The 19,547-nt window shown below is 46.2% G+C and overlaps 1 protein-coding gene across 1 annotated transcript in view; it reads right to left on the bottom strand.

Moving 5' to 3' along the window:
• ADCK1 (aarF domain containing kinase 1) overlaps positions 1 to 19,547 on the bottom strand; it is a 407,695-nt gene that overhangs the window by 339,556 nt on the left and 48,592 nt on the right. The window contains exon 3 of the mRNA XM_086939457.1: positions 781 to 819. Within this exon, the coding sequence (XP_086795583.1) occupies positions 781 to 819 (39 nt within the window). The remainder of the gene's footprint in view (positions 1 to 780; positions 820 to 19,547) is intronic.

Here is a 19,547-nt window from a genome sequence, read left to right as displayed (position 1 = left end):
CAAAAAATGGGATGCTCTGCAATGGGAATATGAAATTAGAATTGCATTAGAAATCTGCCATCTGGTAGGTTCCCAATATTTATCTTCCATATATTTACATTCTGAGGCACAAGGAGATAAAGCGATTTGTCCAGAATCTCATAACTGTGTGTTCTTTATCAGGTGTAGAAGCTGGTATTGGAAACAAGGTCTCCAAGTTTGAAGCTTCCTAATCTTGGAAGTTCAAAGTCGCGCTTTTTCTGTAGCAGTTTAACAAAAGTATTCAATAACTGGAATAAAGTCAAGTAAAATAAAACAGAAGGAAAATGCATCCTCCACCAATACGGTATCGTTAATGTGGTTACTAGCAAATGTATTTATCCACAGGTCTTAGTGATTGATATATCACCACCTTACTCTAGATGTCTATCATTTTCGGTCTCTCTGTGGCTTTCTACAACTTACACCAACAGCCCCATTTGATATTAGCACACAGCAACCAATTAAAAGTGATATTTACAAGTGGACCAAAAACATATTTTTCAGTGCTCTTCGCAGAAAGTACCCAGGCCTACTAGGCCAATGGGCACAAACGCCTTTTAATGACTTCTGATTATATCCCCACAACTAATTTTGGGGAAAATTCTTCCAGGTTCTGAGGCCAAGCTGGTATGTTGCTCTTCCTCTTTGTCATACCAGGTGGAGGCTAGTTGGTCCATGAATTTCTACAACCGTAGACCTGTACTTCGAAGTAAGCTTAGTGGTAGTGCTTGAAAGTCACTCTGTAAGAGATCGTCTCACCTGCACTTCGATTTCATTGAGAGGTCTCCTCCATTTCTGCTGAAATGGAGAACAGAGAGATATAGTTTAGTCAATGTTTTGGAAAAAAGTCTCCCGTCGCTATATGGGAATCACTCATACATGGTTTCTCAAGCAGAGATAACACCAGAGCCACAGGTAGCCACTTTTCAACTTGGTCTAAAGAAGGGACAATAGTCACTTTTTTCTCAGAGCATGGAAGCAGCACCAGGCACTGGCAGATCTTGTCAGTTGTAGCTCTTCAACTTATGTGAGGATCTGGCTTATCTTCACATTTTAGGACATGTGGGCAGAAATCCACTATCAATCAATCCCTCTGTAAGGTTCAAACCTTTGGGTTTTAGGCGAGAAATGCAATTTTCGGTTTTCCCCCCAGGCTGGTCGCAGGAACTGGACTGGATATATAATCCAGCTACTGAGGCAGACTACGAGCAACAAATTCTTAAACGAAGTTTCTTCCTCCTTCAGGGAAGACAGCTTCTCTGGTTTCTTCCTACACTTTGTTCTACGTAGGGCTCCATCGGCCGAAACATATGTGGACCTGCCCTAGACAGAGAAGGTAATTTATGGTAGACACGGTAAGAATAGGCAAGGGAGGCATCTCTGTGCTCCCAGGCACTAATACATTATTTTAAAGCAACATTTTTTCTAAAAGGCACAGAAACACATTACTCTCACATACTAGATGTGAGGTAGGAGAAGGAATCCTCGTGCCTGGAGAGGGGAACTAATTATTATAAGGATGGTCTGAAATTATTGCCCCTATAATGCAGCCATGTTGTGCCACAAAAACCTAGACTCATGGCCACCAAGCAGTTCTGCTAGAATCTCTCATCTGCCAGCAGTAACTCAGCATTGACTTCTGGCATAAAACTTTCGTGGTCTCTAGGAGAAGTGACAACTGGACGGGAAAAATAAAAATTGGCAGGGTGAAATAGGAGGTACCAACACCCTCATACTTTATCTCAAAAAGTACCCCTGCCACCTTTATATGCCCGCCACATGACCACACCTAACTGTCCCAGAGTCCAATGTGGCACCAGGTGTCTCTCCTAAGTTTTGCCCCACTGACTGGTGCTAAATTAGGTCATTTTACTTAGCAAAAGTGATTTCCACTCAAAATATTAGGTCGTCCTCGGGGTCTGCAAGTGTTCTGAAGCGACCGCAAGCCAATTATTTCATTAAAAAAAATATAAAGATATACAACAGAAAACATGCGAAATTCACATCAATGATTACAAAGTTCTTCTTGATATTAAATAAATGTTTTATTAAACATTATGCCATTAGTAGTCATACTGACAGTTTCAATACTTGCACCACATGTGTCTGATGATAGCATGTATTAAGATTCAGTTCACATTCAATGGAGGAAGTTTAGGTAATATATCTGGATGCTTAAAGATGACCCGTCATACTGAGGTTTCAATGTATGTTAAGAAAGACACTCTTTAGCTGGTTGTGCAGTGGTACTGGAATAATTTTAAGACTTTGGGTGCTGTCATCAATTGTGAATCCATGAAGTTAGAAGGATTGTGAGAAATCCAAGAATCACACTAAGAACAAGTGTAGTAAATGAGCCAAACCATTCAGAAGGCAAGGTAAGTGTGTATAGCCAGCCGGTGATGCATTTTGGAGCACACTGGTGCACATATATTACTAAAGCATGGTGTGGTATCACCCTGTGATTACCATACAGCACATTTTCATTTGAAATGGCCACTAAATTTGCACATGCAGTTTGACTGATTTGACCTATAAAGCACACAATGTGTGGAAATCAGGTTTCACAAATATTTATTGGCGCCCCACCAAGTAGAGTGCTTTGATTTGTTTCAATCCTTTTACCATTTTTGTTTTCACTGCACTTTAGGATAATGATTTTTTTTAATTCATTTGTGCTTTCATAACTGCTGTTATATTTTGCACAGTTCATTTCCAGGTATTTACATTTTGCCGTGTTATAAACAAATTGACATTTTACAGACTTTCTTCCACACTCCCTCTACCACAGCAAGAGTGTCACATAGTTCACTTTACAAAATCCTCTCACATTGCAGTCAGAGAAAGAAATGTAAATGCCGGTCTATAAGTTAGAATAAGAAGCAATAATTTGATAGAAAACATAGTCGGATATTTTACCTCTGTCTTTGAACAAACAGCATAAGAAATAAGAAAAAAAAACCTTAAAAGCATCTTTATTTCCCCTTCACCTCCTTACTCGAGCATTGTTATTTTGAGGGTGGTGCAGCACCCCCACACCACTAGCTCCAGTGCCTATGTGGTTGGGTGGCATCACCAGGGTGAGTGAAAATGATTACGCACTGCAGACACTCACCAGAAGATTGAAGTCTTTTGTGGGTCTGCAACTAGATAGTGCCCATGATACAGTGGGAATCCGATGGGCTACCGTTTAGTATCTGATCGGTATCCCAAATTAAAATGTCACAGACAGCAGTCTGGAGGTGAGGTGCAAATGTTCCTCCTTGCCCCTTTCTCACTCGTCAACTGATCAGGAGTCCATGGATATCTACGGTGAACCATCTAAGATGCTATAAGTATGAAAGTCAGGGAATGTTGTGGCTAATTTTGATAAGCAAGCTAAAGTTGACATTAGCGACATTTTTGTCTGAAAAAGCGACACTGAGGTCTAGTAGAAGAAAAGGGTGAGGGCTAAAAGGGCCTAGACATAACATTTGGCACAAGTTCAACTATTTGGAAAAACTATTACATTTGAGATATCGAAATGGCGGGAAAATCCTTCCATCAATAAGCAGTCACATGTTTTTAAACTTTTCGCACGGACTTTGAATGCCAACACTGCAAGCTGGCCTAATAAGCTTGGGAGGAAATGTAGGTTCTAATCAAGCATGGCGAAGTTAGTCACGTGCAATATAAGGAGAAAATAGCAAAACTGCACCGAGGGACTGGAAATTCTAAATGCAAGAAGAAAACTGACCCTCTAATACCAAACAGCATATGACAGCCTAGAAAAATACATTCATCTAGGAAAACATAAATTAATCAGTAAGAAATAAATTACACAAGAGAGTTTAATTATGGGAAGTCTGATCATCGATTGTAGTAAACTGAAGGAAAAAAAACTCCTATGGGGGGGGGAGGAGATGAGCTCACTTGAAGCCTCCACCTCGGCAAACAAAGAAATGATTCTTATAAATGCGCAGGGTCTCGTCCATTAATTATCGGCAGGCATTATTGTAGGAATTACTTAGATGACATGCAGATTTCTAACAACCTGGGTAAAAGAGGAAAGAGCAGAAGAGAACTCAAATTGGAGAAAGTGGATCCGTAAATCAAGGACAGACCCAAACCCTGCAAAGGCCAGAGTCTGAGAAGGTCCCCAAACAACCATACATTAAAAAAAATGATTTGTGTAACTTTTCTGTAGGAGTTACATCAGCAAACGAAGGGAATGACATTTAGCAAGACTTATTTAGTTCCCACATATAGGGGCCGGTTAGGATGGCGGACGGACCTGCGTCCGTCCGCAACCCCAGAGGAGGAGGGACCGTCCGCAGGGGCAGCGGCGGTCCCTCCGTGCGAATTAGGATGTGACCGCCACCCTGGCGGTCACATCCTGTATTTTTAACATTACGGCGGGTGCTGCTTGAAGCAGCACACGCCGCAATGTTAGAAAATGCATGTTTACCTTTGCATGCACGAAGCGGCAGGCACTGCGTGGTGCCTGCCGCTTCGTGCATGCAAAGCAGGGGGGTACCATAGGTACCCCCCATGTGCACCCTCCACCCCCCTTCACCCCTGTGGGCCCGAAACGGCCCCCCAAGAAAACACCGTATGCCTTTCCACTGCGGAAATGCCGCCGTGGAAAGGCATGGAAGTGCCGCCATCCTAATATGGCTGGCGGTGTCTGATAGACCCCGCCAGCCATGGTAGACTTTTCCGCCGCGGTCGGAAGGCGACCGCGGCAGAAAAGCTGCGGACGGAAAAAAGATGCCCCAGCCATTCCTAATCTGGCGGGGGTCTTTTCTCACCCCTTGTTGTAAATATTTTCTCAGTCCGCAGCGGTTAATCCGCATCCTCCGGGCCGGCGGTGGCTTCCGCCGGCCCGGAGGATGCGGATTATCCGCTATCATAATTGGTCCCATAGTTTGGATAAAGGTGCGATAGCTAGGCAAACAGATTTCTGAGGAAGTGGAAAACATGAAAAGTCCTTGCGAACAGCTAATGTCACAATTAAGGGGACTAGTTTAAAGAGAATGTCAAGTTACTGTCACCGTCAATACAATGCTTCGAGACTCTAAGAAATCTCAATGATTTATATATTGAGGGAGTGATGAACAGCATTTTCATGTGAGGAAAAGGAGGTATATCCTTCTGAAAAGATAAACCCTAGAATGAAATCACCATTAAGATGTTTTAAAAGATAGTGATGATATTGATATATTCTTGGAATTAGTGTTCAAGAAAATACACAAATTTAATTTGTGCAACAAAAAAAGTGATAATTAACACATGCAAATCAGAAGCATTACACACACTGTAAAATGACCAGATAATTGCAATTAACCCTACAGATAAAAGTAACATGGTGCTAAAGGGAAGTATATGACATTTAGGGGTAGAAATATTTTAAAAAGTGGAAGACAAATTGTCTTCAGTTACTTGTGGCCCACACCTACGTAAACATTGGACACAGAGCTGGACACATTGCTTCAGAACTATATGGATGGAGGGTGAATCTCATAAAAGAAATTGGCGCACTAGTCTATCTCTTTGCCATAGCACCACTTTTAAATGTAATGACCAATGTAAACACATACGCTACCTGGGAGACCTATTGTCTGCTCTCAGGGAAATTAATCCTTTGATGAGTTTAAAGGAAAGTAAAACACAACCGAGGAGATAGCTCAAATGAAGATTACATTCCCAAATGGCAATGATTCGGAAATTCGTGGTCTACATTAACTTAAACACACTGAATAAATAAAAAGAGAGCCACTGTTGGTCTACTTCAAAAAATGCACACACCTGTGAAATGGTACAAACAGAAGAGAGAAAAAGAGAGAAGGAGAGAGAGAGAGAGAGAGAGAGAGAGAGAGAGAGTGTGTGTGTGTGTGTGTGTGTGTGTGTGTGTTTTTATACTCACTCTACAGACTAATTAGGGTGAACTACACTGACTTTTATCAATTCGTAAAATCATAATATGCTTCCTCGTGTGCAAACGTTCCTGGGTTGGTGGAAAGAAATTGGGTCTGCCTTCGATCTATAGATAATTCCATAAACGCACAATGTTATGGTTCCGAGATACTGATTATCTTCTCTTGTTGTATGGTGGGACAAAAAAAGCTGTTCCTTGAATACATACAATTGTTGTACGAAAATTTCATGAATTTAAAGTCCCAAGAGCCACAATCAGAAATGCTACAACATATGGCAACTGACAAATATTCATTGGTAAGTCGATGGTTCAATCAAGAACAAAATCTATAACAGGAGAAAGTATCCATTAAGCGACAAGTGTACATCAACCAAGTCTGAAATAATTGATTCTACTTACAGAATTGCTCTGGGTCAAAACAAATTATATCGAAAAATATTTTTTATGAAAAATCGAAGTACAGACCATAATAGAACTATTCAGAAGTTGGAAAATTCTTAAGGGATCTAAGAGAGCACGTTTGGGGTGAACAGGGAGAAATTGCTAAGGCATTAAGAGATTAGTGCATTTTATGAAGCGCTGAACTTGAGCCTCATCACTACAGATAGCACACAGAGTTCCTCACTTGAATCCATCTTGGAAAAAATGCACTGAGCAATACAGTTAAACGGGGTAGTTTAAGAAAAGCTTCAGACGGTCACCACATTTTATTAAAAAATGTAATTAGTCAACACAAACCTCCAAATAATTAGTTGCCTACAAATCCAAAAGGTTTTTTGAGACGTTATAATTTTAACATACATAATTAAGACCTGTATAAAAAACACAAAAATTGAGAAACCAGCAAATGATGAAGATTCAAAAGGATACAAAATTGTATAAACTATGGCTTAAAATGATTAGTGCCTTTTAACTCTAGGGAGTGTGAAAGTGTGTGGGAAGCACAATTAGACCTCTTAAGGACATCTTGAATAAGGTGCGAATATGATCTGAAAGCAAACATGAAAGAAGACTCAGTATTACATTTGTGGAAGGCCACACTACTAACATGATAAGCTTTTGTTTGTGGAAGCGATGAATGTGCTCCCGCATAATAGGAGAATTGGTCACAATAAGAATATGTCAAGCTTCAAAAAAGACCAATCTTAAAAATGTCTACTTTCAAACCAAAAGGACTGCATATTAAATCAGGGATACTGGAGTTGAATTAGGCACATTTTGCTAGCCTGCTAAAAGTTGGGAACAATTATTATAAGTGGCTTTTAAATAAATAAGCATGTGTCTAAGTTAGTTCATGAAAAAAACTGAATAAATGTAGGTTCAAGGAATAACTGGGTGTTTAACTAGGCGCACATTTAAAGTAGAAATACAATGTGGGATGTAACATAGCTTAACTGTGTTAAGTTATGGTAACAGGATATCTCCTGCTTTGTTGAATGTCAGAAAGAAAAACAAGCATTTGAGAAAAAAGAACCTTAAAATGACAATTAAAAAGTAGATATAAAAGTAGATATCAATGGACAATAAGACGGAAATAGTTGAACGAATAAATTGGATTGTGTAGAATGCTTTACTGACATTTTCCACAATGCCCTGACAAAGTAAGTTTGGTGATGAGCTCAGTGCAGTGGTGTTTAGGTGTGGAACCTCGGTGATATGCTGTGAAGATTTTAAGTTCTGTAATAAAATACATGCAAAGCTGGAATAGGACCAGCCATGTGTTAACATTATTGTATGATAACTTTGTGAAACTGTGGCAAGTTTGAGTCAGAAACAAGGAGAACGAGAAGAAATAAGCTGTGCTAGGACCACTAGGGTGTTTAATGTAAAATTGTGGACGCATAACAGAAACCTAAGACAACATGTTGACCTTGCTACATAATGACATTCAACTGTGATATTATTAAAGGAATGTGATAGAACCCAATGAGTATAACAGAAGATTATGACATCACCTTAGGAAACTTTAGCAAACAACACGAGCAACCAACGGCGAAACCAGGGTTTCACTCCAAGGGCCTGACATCCTACTACGGGATAAGGTCACTAACCTGACACCACGCAATGGGATTTCTAAGAACCAGATATCAGACTGTGTATCACTCCCATAGCTTGACATCAGGCCCCAACGAAGGCAGATCTCTCTAAATGTATGTCATATGGTAACAGAGGCAAATTTAATATAAAAAAGAAACCGTTTTACTGAACTACAAAAAAAAAAAGAAAGCTCACTATTAAAAAAAAATCAAGGCAAAATAGGCTGATAGCTAGGGCACAATTAAAATCAAAGCAGAGGTAAGATGAAACCTACAACATAGAAAAGAATTAAAAAGGAAAGTCTGAATATACGAGTAAATTAGGTTTGGCGCAACAGGGGCAGCTGTCTGTCAGACTTACTGTTATCATGTCTTTAAAAATAAATAGACTAGAGTTTGGATCCACCAAGCGGTGTATTGCCCTCTACCTTCTTGCAAGTGACTTTTTGGTGTATCATTCGGCCTACTGTGGTGTGCTTTTATTGCAATGATAGACTATTTTACATCTCAAGAGTACATTGTATCATCACACATCAAATCCTTTATCTCTTGGATGCACAGGGTACAGCAAGCCATCTTTTTCTTCACTACAACATGCTTTTCTATAATAAATGAGATCCAGTGCTTAATTTGAGTCTGTGTTTTGTGGTATTCAGACCAGCACTTAGTTGTCAACACCAGCACTTATGACAATCTGCCAAATCGTGGCACTGTCTAATTCAGAAATGAGCAAAACAACAAGTCAATAATGAATTGAATATAAATTAAAAAGGACTATTAGCGGACGCTCAAGCCATTTTTATAGTGTTAGGCACCTGGAGTAGTCACGCTTGTGGAAGTGTGATGGTTAGTAGTTGTACTGGTGCTGCCACTGGCAGGGCTGGCAGGGCCAATAGGTGGTGCAAGCTGCAATGACCTCTAGACGAGGGCCCTGGCACTTTTTTTTTTTTTACAAATTAAGCACTTGATCCAAACCTATTGATTTGACAAGGATTGTTTGGTATGTGGGTGTCATGGAAACAACTGTAGTGCACTACTAATATATACTTTTTCACTGCAGATAAAGTTTGGAAGGCCCAGAGTGTCTTCCAATTTCCTTAGCAGCTAGAACATTGAAGACCTACCCAACAGCATGATTACTTCCATTTTGTCTAAAACTAGAAACTCGCCATTACTTAAAGACATTGTGTCAGTGTAGAAGCCCTGGTGAGAGTGGCATCTCCAAAAATCATCAGGTTTCCATTCACAAAAGAAAACACTTTAATTGAATCTGCAAATGTGTGAAATGCAAACACTTCTGCTAGACAGATAAGAAGATTCAATAAAAGGATAATCATATTCAATAATATCGACCATTTCTGCAACACTACTCCTCTCCCCCAAAAAGGTGAATAAATAATGAGCACAACTAAAAATCACATCAAAATGATTCTTTTATAATGCATGGGAGCCTGCAATCCTCGTTTAGAAGCCCAGCTCTAATTTCCTTATTACTGTCAAGTTGTTACATTTCTAGACACCTTTAACAATGAAATTACATAGCTTTCCAGCTGTAATAAGCTATTACAGCTTAGTTGTGACGTTATAATGACTCCTGGCATGGCTAGCAGCCACAGTGATAAGGGAGATTATGGGGCTGCAGTTTAAACAAAGAAACGCAGAAATTAATTTTCGTTCTTACCAAAATATGTTTCTAAAATGACAGTCGTATGATTTAAGGATACATTCATGGCATCTTGTTTATTTTTTGTAGACAATTGGTCAATACAAGGAAAATGCAATATGTCTGCATGTTTCTACACTTTCTGAGCTACAGCATTTTAAAAAAATCTGACACACTAACTGATTGGTAAATCTTTTTGCAGCAAATTACTAACTGCTTTTTGTGGTGTTTAATTGTGGAGCAAGAAAAGGCAAATTATGCTGCGTAATGCAGCACATTTTGTGACAGTAATATTTCAGTAGTTTGATATTTTTACAATTTGCTAATACTGTATGGACCATTGCACCTCATTAGCACCAGTTTAACAGCCAACTATAGCAATAAGCAGCAGAAAGAAGGTGACCAGTCAACCTTTGAAAAGGGCTTTCCGTTGTGCAGCAACACAGGTTGCCGCATTTTAGTAACTTTTGAACCGTTTGAGCTAGAAACCATTTTTTGGGTTAAAATATGGATTATATGGCAATTGCAGGCAAATCTATAATGATGAAAAAATCACTGCAAACACACAATCGTATATTCCGGTGGGCCTGAATCCTCTCAGGCCATGCCTTAACAGGACATTACTAGTCACCTCGGAGTTCCATGATATTATAAAGGAACTTGGCCATCTGACCTTTGGCCACAACTCCCCTAAGACTTGCAGTATCATTGCAATATAGGATAGAGAGTGTTTTTTTCAATACATAATGCTTTGAAGGGAGAGAGGCCTTGTCGGCCCTGCTAGGGTGAAAGCTTATGATATGGTGTGGATAGAAACAAGTTAGTTTTCTCACTAATTTTGCAACAAAAAACAACTGTTCCAAAAGATTCTCAAACATTGCTTTTGGATAGCAGATCCTACACGTGCGCAGGAGAGCCATGTAAATCAAAGAATATTTTGCAACCCTATTAGTATTTCCACGAGCCAGTCCCATGGAGAACGTGGGAGGTTTTTCGAAAAGACCACCAGGGCTCGTTCGGCATACGATATCATCTGAGCACTTTTAAAGCATTTAAAAGGGAAATATTTTTCAAAAAAAGTGTTGCTAATTGTTCGGTACATTTGTGCATATAATAAAAGAAAGAAACGATCGCGGTGCCTAATTACAGAGAAATTAAAGTGCCGCCTTTGTGAGGGGAGGAAAGCCTGCGGGCGGCTCAAGCAGTGCGCGCGGAGTGTCAACGGAGTCAGATGGAAACCTTCCGTGACTACCAATGCGCCAGGCACAAAACACACAACCCGGAAGCTTGCAAGTGCGAGACACAGCCAGCACTCGCCCGATGCAGTCAGCGGCCCTCCGGAAGTGACGTCATCCCATCCAGCATCCTCAGGCCTACAATCAGGGCTTGAACGCGAGAAAATGGCGGCAAGTTGCTGAGCATATCACTCCGATAAATCTGAAAACGATTAGTCTGTCATATCTTCTGTGGCAGAAAGCCTGCAAAACCAATATGGCACGACCACTATCCATCTAGTGCAGTATCAATGTCAATCTGTTTACATAAGTACGCTATTTTAAGTGTGCTACTGTAAAATGAGGAAAAGTCCATCTTCACTGCCTCTTCCTCTCATCGTCAACTTTCCCTTCTGCTCTCTTTTTCTCATCCTCCACTTCTCCATCCGCGTTTTTGTCTGTCTCTGTTTCTTCTTCCTCGCCCTATTCACATCCTTCCTTCTTCCACTTCACCTCTTTTGCTCTCGCTCCTCTTAGCCCTTTCCCCCACCCAGCGTTAGAAGTGGGCGGGGACGGAAGGGCACGGCGTGCCCTTACTTCTTAAAATTATGTTAGTCCGTTCCCCTACTTCTTAGTTTTGAAAGAGCGTACCGGGGACTGTAAAATTGCCATACTTTAAAGTACACCTTTTTTTCTTTTTCACGCATGAGTGGAGCAACGTGAATATTCAGAAGGCCTCTGTACTGCGCCCGGCCTCCTCCCCTTCCCCGCTGGGTCTAATGGGCCTGCAAAGTGAGACTGAAAGGGCCATCAGTGTAGCATAGTGCGAAAACGGCTACTCTGATGGCCCTGCGGCTGCTGTGAGCCAGTGATCACACCTCATTTGTGACGACGCTGCCAGCAAATTTACATGCCAATTTAAAGCAGCTATTAGTTGGGTTTTGTGGCAGTGATATTCACAGTGTTTACCTGCTGAAGCAACGTTCATCAATGCCTCCCAGACTGTTTCCCGGCAATCTCGGCCCGGAGGTGCACCGGGGCCGTTCCCGCGCCACTTCTAGTTCTGTTGACAGTTGTCCTCCCCATACAGGCCCCGGTGTAACACACACCATTCCAAAGAAGTTTGAGAAACCCAAGGGCAAGAGTGGTTTTGCACCCATAACCAAACGAGTAAGCTCATATTTGGAAGCATTATTTACACCACCTCCTGACCCATGTGCACATGATTTGGCAGATTTAATAATTGCATGTACTAACAGATTCGCCCCCCTGCAAAGCCCCATTGATAATGACGCCATCTGTGCAGACAAATCTTTTCCAACTCAAGCAATGACAGCCCCCGGCGTTTGACCCCAGTATTTAGGAGTCTGTTAGTGATTTAAGAAAATATTCCAATGTTCTGAAGTCTATGATTGGTGACCTTATGGGGATGATGAAGGGCAGGAGCAGTGATGGGGCAGGAGCAGTGATGGGGCAGGAGCAGTGATGGGGCAGGAGAGGCGACAGGGCAGGAGAGGAGACGTGGAAGGAGAGGCAATAGGGCAGGAGAGGTGACCGGGCACAAGAAGTGACGGGCAGGTGACATGACAGGCAGGTGATGTGACGGGCAGGTGAGGTGATGGGCAGGTTAGGTGATGGGCAGGAGAGGTGACGGGGCAGGAGAGGTGACGGGGCAGGAGAGGTCACGGGGCTTGAGCTAGAGCAGTAACCGCGTGTGAGCGGTGAAAGGACAGCAGCGGTGAAAGGACAGGAGAAGTGAACGGGGCAGGAGCGGTGAACGGGGCAGGAGCAGTGAACGGGGCAGCAGAAATGAACGGGGCAGCAGAAATGAACGGGGCAGGAGCAGTGAACGGGGCAGGAGCAGTAAACGGGGCAGGAGCAGTGAACGGGGCAGGAGCAGTGAACGGGGCAGGAGCAGTGAACGGGGCAGGAGCAGTGAACGGGGCAGGAGAAGCAACAGGGCAGGAGAAGCAACAGGGCAGGAGAGGAGACGTGGAAGGAGAGGCAACAGGGCAGGAGAGGTGACCGGGCACAAGAAGTGACGGGCAGGTGACATGACAGGCAGGTGATGTGACGGCCAGGTGAGGTGATGGACAGGAGAGGTGACGGGGCAGGAGAGGTGACGGGGCAGGAGAGGTGACGGGGCAGGAGAGGTGACGGGGCAGGAGAGGTGACGGGGCAGGAGAGGTGACGGGGCAGGAGAGGTGACGGGCAGGAGAGGTGACGGTGCAGGAGCAGTGAACAGGACAGGAGCAGTGAACAGGACAGGAGCAGTGAACAGGACAGGAGCAGTGAACAGGGCAGGAGCAGTGAACAGGGCAGGAGCGGGGCAGGAGCGGTGAGCGAGGCAGGAGCGGTGAACAGGGCAGGAGCGGTGAACAGGGCAGGAGAGGTGGCGGGGCATGAGCTAGAGCAGTAACCGGGTGTGAGCGGTTAAAGGACAGCAGCGGTGAAAGGACAGGAGAAGTGAACGGGGCAGGAGCAGTGAACGGGGCAGGAGCAGTGAACGGGGTAGCAGAAATGAAGGGGGCAGCAGAAATGAACGGGGCAGCAGAAATGAACGGGTCAGGAGCAGTGAACGGGGCAGGAGCAGTGAACGGGGTAGCAGAAATGAACGGGGCAGCAGAAATGAACGGGGCAGGAGCAGTGAACGGGGCAGGAGCAGTAAACGGGGCAGGAGCAGTGAACGGGGCAGGAGCAGTGAATGGGGCAGGAGCAGTGATAGGGCAGGAGCAGCGACAGGGCAGGAGAAGCAACAGGGCAGGAGAGGAGACGTGGAAGGAGAGGCAACAGGGCAGGAGAGGTGACCGGGCACAAGAAGTGACGGGCAGGTGACAAGACAGGCAGGTGATGTGACGGCCAGGTGAGGTGATGGACAGGAGAGGTGACGGGGCAGGAGAGGTGACGGGGCAGGAGAGGTGACGGGGCAGGAGAGGTGACGGGGCAGGAGAGGTGACGGGGCAGGAGAGGTGACGGGCAGGAGAGGTGACGGTGCAGGAGCAGTGAACAGGACAGGAGCAGTGAACAGGACAGGAGCAGTGAACAGGACAGGAGCAGTGAACAGGACAGGAGCAGTGAACAGGGCAGGAGCAGTGAACAGAGCAGGAGCAGTGAACAGGGCAGGAGCGGGGCAGGAGCGGTGAGCGAGGCAGGAGCGGTGAACAGGGCAGGAGCGGTGAACAGGGCAGGAGAGGTGATGGGGCATGAGCTAGAGCAGTAACCGGGTGTGAGCGGTTAAAGGACAGCAGCGGTGAAAGGACAGGAGAAGTGAACGGGGCAGGAGCAGTGAACGGGGCAGGAGCAGTGAACGGGGTAGCAGAAAGGAAGGGGGCAGCAGAAATGAACGGGGCAGCAGAAATGAACGGGGCAGGAGCAGTGAACGGGGCAGGAGCAGTGAACGGGGCAGGAGCAGTGAACGGGGCAGCAGAAATGAACGGGGCAGCAGAAATGAACGGGGCAGGAGCAGAGAACGGGACAGGAGCAGTAAACGGGGCAGGAGCAGTGAACGGGGCAGGAGCAGTGAACGGGGCAGGAGCAGTGATAGGGCAGGAGCAGCGACAGGGCAGGAGAAGTGACAGAGCAGGAGAGGAGACGTGGAAGGAGAGGCAACAGGGCAGGAGAGGTGACCGGGCACAAGAAGTGACGGGCAGGTGACATGACAGGCAGGTGATGGGATGGGTAGGTGAGGTGATGGGCAGGAGAGGTGACGGGGCAGCAGAGGTGATGGGCAGAAGAGGTGACGGGGCAGGAGAGGTGACGGGCAGGAGAGGTGACGGGGCAGGAGAGGTGACGGGGCAGGAGAGGTGACGGGGCAGGAGAGGTGACGGGGCAGAAGAGGTGACGGGGCATGAGCTAGAGCAGTAACCGGGTGTGAGCGGTGAAAAGACAGGAGCGGAGAAAGGACAGGAGCAGTGAACGAGGCAGGAGCAGTGAACGAGGCAGGAGGTGCGAACGAGGCAGGAGGTGCGAACGGGGCAGGAGCAGCAAACGGGGCAGGAGCAGCAAACGGGGCAGGAGCAGTGATGGGGCAGGATAGGCGACAGGGCAGGAGAGGAGACGTGGAAGGAGAGGCAACAGGGCAGGAGAGGTGACCAGGCACAAGAAGTGACATGACAGGCAGGTGACATGACAAGCAGGTGACATGACAGGCAGGTGACATGACAGGCAGGTGACATGATGGGCAGGAGAGGTGACGGGGCAGGAGAGGTGACGGGGCAGGTGAGGTGACGGGGCAGGAGAGGTGACGGGGCAGGAGAGGTGACGGGACAGGAGAGGTGACGGGACAGGAGAGGTGACGAGGCAGGAGAGGTGACGGGGCATGAGCTAGAGCAGTAACCGGGTGTGAGCGGTGAAAAGACAGGAGCGGAGAAAGGACAGGAGCAATGAAAGGACAGGAGCAGTGAACGAGGCAGGAGCAGTGAACGAGGCAGGAGGTGCGAACGGGGCAGGAGCAGCAAACGGGGCAGGAGCAGTGAAGGGGGCAGGAGCAGTGTCGGAGCAAGAGCAGTGATGGGGCAGGATAGGCGACAGGGCAGGAGAGGAGAAGTGGAAGGAGAGGCAACAGGGCAGGAGAGGTGACTGGGCAGGTGACATGACAGGCAGGTGACATGACAGGCAGGTGACATGACAGGCAGGTGACATGATGGGCAGGTGAGGTGACGGGGCAGGTGAGGTGACGGGGCAGGTGAGGTGACGGGGCAGGAGAGATGACGGGGCAGGAGAGATGACGGGGCAGGAGAGATGACGGGGCAGGAGAGGTGACGGGGCAGGAGAGGTGACGAGGCAGGAGAGGTGACGAGGCAGGAGAGGTGACGGGGCATGAGCTAGAGCAGTAACCGGATGTGAGCGGTGAAAGGACAGGAGCGGTGAAAGGACAGGAGCGGTGAAAGGGCAGGAGCGGTGAACGGGGCAGGAGCAGTGAACGGGGCAGGAGCAGTGAACGGGGCAGGAGCAGTGAACGGGGCAGGAGCAGTGAACGGGGCAGGAGCAGTGAACAGGGCAGGAGCAGTGAACGGGGCAGGAGCAGTGATGGGGCAGGAGCAGTGATGGGGCAGGAGAGGCGACAGGGCAGGAGAGGAGACGTGGAAGGAGAGGCAACAGGGCAGGAGAGGTGACCGGGCACAAGAAGTGGCAGGCAGGTGACATGACAGGCAGGGGATGTGACAGGAAGGTGAGGTGATGGGCAGGAGAGGTGACGGGGCAGAAGAGGTGATGGGGCAGGAGAGGTGACGGGGCAGGAGAGGTGACGGGGCAGGAGAGGTGACGGGGCAGGAGAGGTGACTGGGCAGGAGAGGTGACGGGCAGGAGAGGTGACGGGGCAGGAGCAGTGAACAGGACAGGAGCAGTGAACAGGACAGGAGCAGTGAACAGGACAGGAGCAGTGAACAGGACAGGAGCAGTGAACGGGGCAGGAGCAGTGAACGGGGCAGGAGCGGTGAGCGGGGCAGGAGCGGTGAGCGGGGCAGGAGCGGTTAACAGGGCAGGAGCGGTGAACAGGGCAGGAGCAGTGAACAGGGCAGGAGCAGTGACGGGCAGGAGAAGTGACGGGCCAGTAGAAGTGACGGGCCAGGAGAAGGGAGGGGTCGGGGGAATTGACGAAGCAGGAGTGTTGATCGAGCATGAGCAGGAGTACTGACTGGACAGGAGCAGTGAAAGGGCAGGAGTAGGCGTTTCCCAGGGCGACTGGAAGGGTAGGGCGCCAGTTTAGTTTGGGGGGACCGGTTTTGTACAAGTGCAGGAGTTTTAAAAATCCGGCAAAGTTATTTGTATATTCAGCAGGTTTCGGTCAACAATACAAGTGCCAAGATAACTTTGGTGATCAATGTACCTGCTGGAGGGATATGGGAGCATGTTTTGTCTAGTGGCTATTTTACTCATCTAAGGTAGTGCAGAGGGGTAATATGCCTGCTGCAAAGAACATGTACCATGTATATCAAAGAGCAATATGTTATGTGTATAGTTAAGTGGGTACTGCTTTGTGTTCACTTCCCGAATGAAAGGACACTTGAATACATATGGCCTGGCAGTTCGGGCTGGACTGTTCACATTGGGCGCAGGATCAAGACTGATTTGCATATGGCTGGGTCCAAACTGGAATGGCATGGTGAGCAAAAAACGATGGATTTAAGCCCCGATCTCTGAACTGGGGTGAATGTATGACCTTGTTCTGCATTCTGTCCATCAATTGTTCTTTTTGCATTTGTCACCCCGAGTGGGACAGGTATGCTCAGACATGAGTCCTGTGCTCTCCATGCCAATGGAATCAAGCTATCCTGGCTGATGAGGGCTGAAAGCCCGAAACCGGTCCTAGGATGCTTGTTTCCAGTCCAGGGAGGACCTGGCCTGGCAGTTCGGGCTACACTGTTCTCATTGGTCACAGGATCAAGACTGATTTGCATATGGCTGGGTCCAAACTGAAATCGCATGTGAGCAAATAAACAATGGATTTAGGCCCATCTCTCTGCACTGGGGTGAATGTATGATATTGCTCTGCATTCTGTCCACCAGTTGTTCTTTTTACTATATTATGATTGAGCAGCCAGCTGGCTGACATGAATATGAAGGAGCCTTTGTGGGTTTCTGTGAGTCTAGATTCTCCTGAAGAGTCCCTTTCTCTTCTGAGCCCTGCTTAACACATGTGTATAGGAGGAGCCCTGCATTCATGACCTCAATGTTTGAGACAAAAAATAATCATGGATTTCTGAACAATGAGAGTAAAAGCATTAAGGTAACATGTTGTTCCTGCTTATATTTCACATGCTTTACATAAACCTGTATTCCCTATGAGTGTTTGCTTTTTCCTGAATTAAACCTCAAATAAACATATCCATTCTTTTAATTAAATAACGTTATAAGCTGTAACTGGTCAGTGAAATGCTAAACGTACTAAAAATTGGTATGTTTTGCTATTTCTAGCCACACCCCTGACTCCGCCCACTGATTCAATCTTCGGTTGTTCCCGCCCCCTGATTCTCCACCCACAGTTCCCCTACTTTTTTTTCCCCACTTCGACCACTGCCCCCACCTCCCACTCGCCTTTCCCCCACCTCTCCCTGTCCCCCCTTTCTTATTCCTGGAGGCTGTCAGTCACAATCAAACGCAATTTGCAAAGCACCAAGGGCTTTGACAGAGGAAGAAAATGGCCCTTGTCCGCAACTGCAGACCAGCCATCTTTAGACTGGTATTCAACCAACAGTGCAAGCCCTTTAAGCACCCATCTTAAAACAGTACCCCCACCTCAATGGAAGTAGATGTGGGGTATGGGCTAGGCAATATATCTTTGTTTAATCAACAGTTACCTAGTATTTACGGCAGAAAGTTTCAATTCTATGAAGACATGGAGACCAGGATTATGCTCTCAACTCCAATTCCTTAGCTAAGCAGAGGACAAACACCACATTTTAAATACATTTTCCTCAAAACTCATTTTGAGGAAGTAAGAACATCTTAAAACTTATCGCAATGCTCAGGACAACTAGTCCCATGAGGCAGGTCCAAGCCACTGTTACCAATGATCTTCCCATCATGCCACCACATGCCATAAGATGCCTCTCCTTTCTTTGACCCTCCTCATTTCTCTATGTGAACCAATGAACAACTCAGGCCTCCGTCCACCTTCATTCTTGCATCTTATTTGACAACAAACAGCAGAAATCATCATATGAGACGGACACCATGACATCTCAATCACTATTTTTAGCAAAAGACAATCCGTGCAAAGACAGAAGCATTCTCCTACATCAAATAGCCATATAAACACAATACTTACATTTTACAAGACATACTTCAGGGCTGGCATTCTGGCAACTCCAGAGCTAGGTGGGCTAATCCTCATATCAGTATCCTTAATAGAACTGAAACTTTCCTTGATTAACACTAGCACATTTTTCATTCTATGTCAGGACCGGGGGCGAGGATTATCTTAGTTCAAAGCTTACTCGCCACCCGAGAAGCCATTCATGCAACAGGCTTAAACTAAAGTAAGGATCCTTCAGGTCCAGTAGGACCATCCTTTTGTTCAGAAGGAAAATATCCAAAAGAGGTGAATACCCTCTATTCTGAAGGGCTTCTTGACCAACCAACCAACCGCTGAATGTGCGCAGGTTGATCACGGATGATACCTTGCCCCCTTCTTCTCTAATTGGAAAAAGCTGCTTAAGAATCCAGGGGGTGACTGACTGACCGAACCACAGCCCCTTTGGCTTCAGTCCCGTCTCTTCCTCATCTATCAATAAAGACTGATCATGGGACAAAACAGAGCTAGTTATGGCAGCAGTATAACTCTAGGTGAAACCTTGAAACGGTTTGAAGAAGCCATGCATCTCCTGTACTACAACCCCAGGCAAGCGTAACTAGTCCCAATCTTGCACCCAGCTATAGATGGGAAGAAAGTATAAGACTCACCCTGAGGGACCTACAGAGTTGCTGGTGGCTCCTCAAACTACCACATGAATGGCAAAGTCCTCCTCTGGAATAACCAAACTTGGAACTGTCCTGACCAAGGTGATCTCTTGAAGGGTTGAGTTGTCAGGGAGCTTTGTGGAGAAATGCCCAGTTAAGCACGACCGGCTCCGTAGAAAACCTGAGGGCTAAATACCCTATTATTGAAGGCTTTGGCCTCGCCCAAATGAAGCAAAGGCTAAGGTAAATTTCCCCAGCTCCTTCAGAAAAGGATCCCCAATAAGACCCCCATCAGG

This window comes from Lissotriton vulgaris, chromosome 9 (assembly GCF_964263255.1).
Source record: "Lissotriton vulgaris chromosome 9, aLisVul1.2, whole genome shotgun sequence".
NCBI classification, from domain to species: domain Eukaryota; kingdom Metazoa; phylum Chordata; class Amphibia; order Caudata; family Salamandridae; genus Lissotriton; species Lissotriton vulgaris.
The sequence above is the reverse complement of the archived record's forward strand: the minus strand, read 5'-3'. Positions and strand labels throughout refer to the sequence as shown.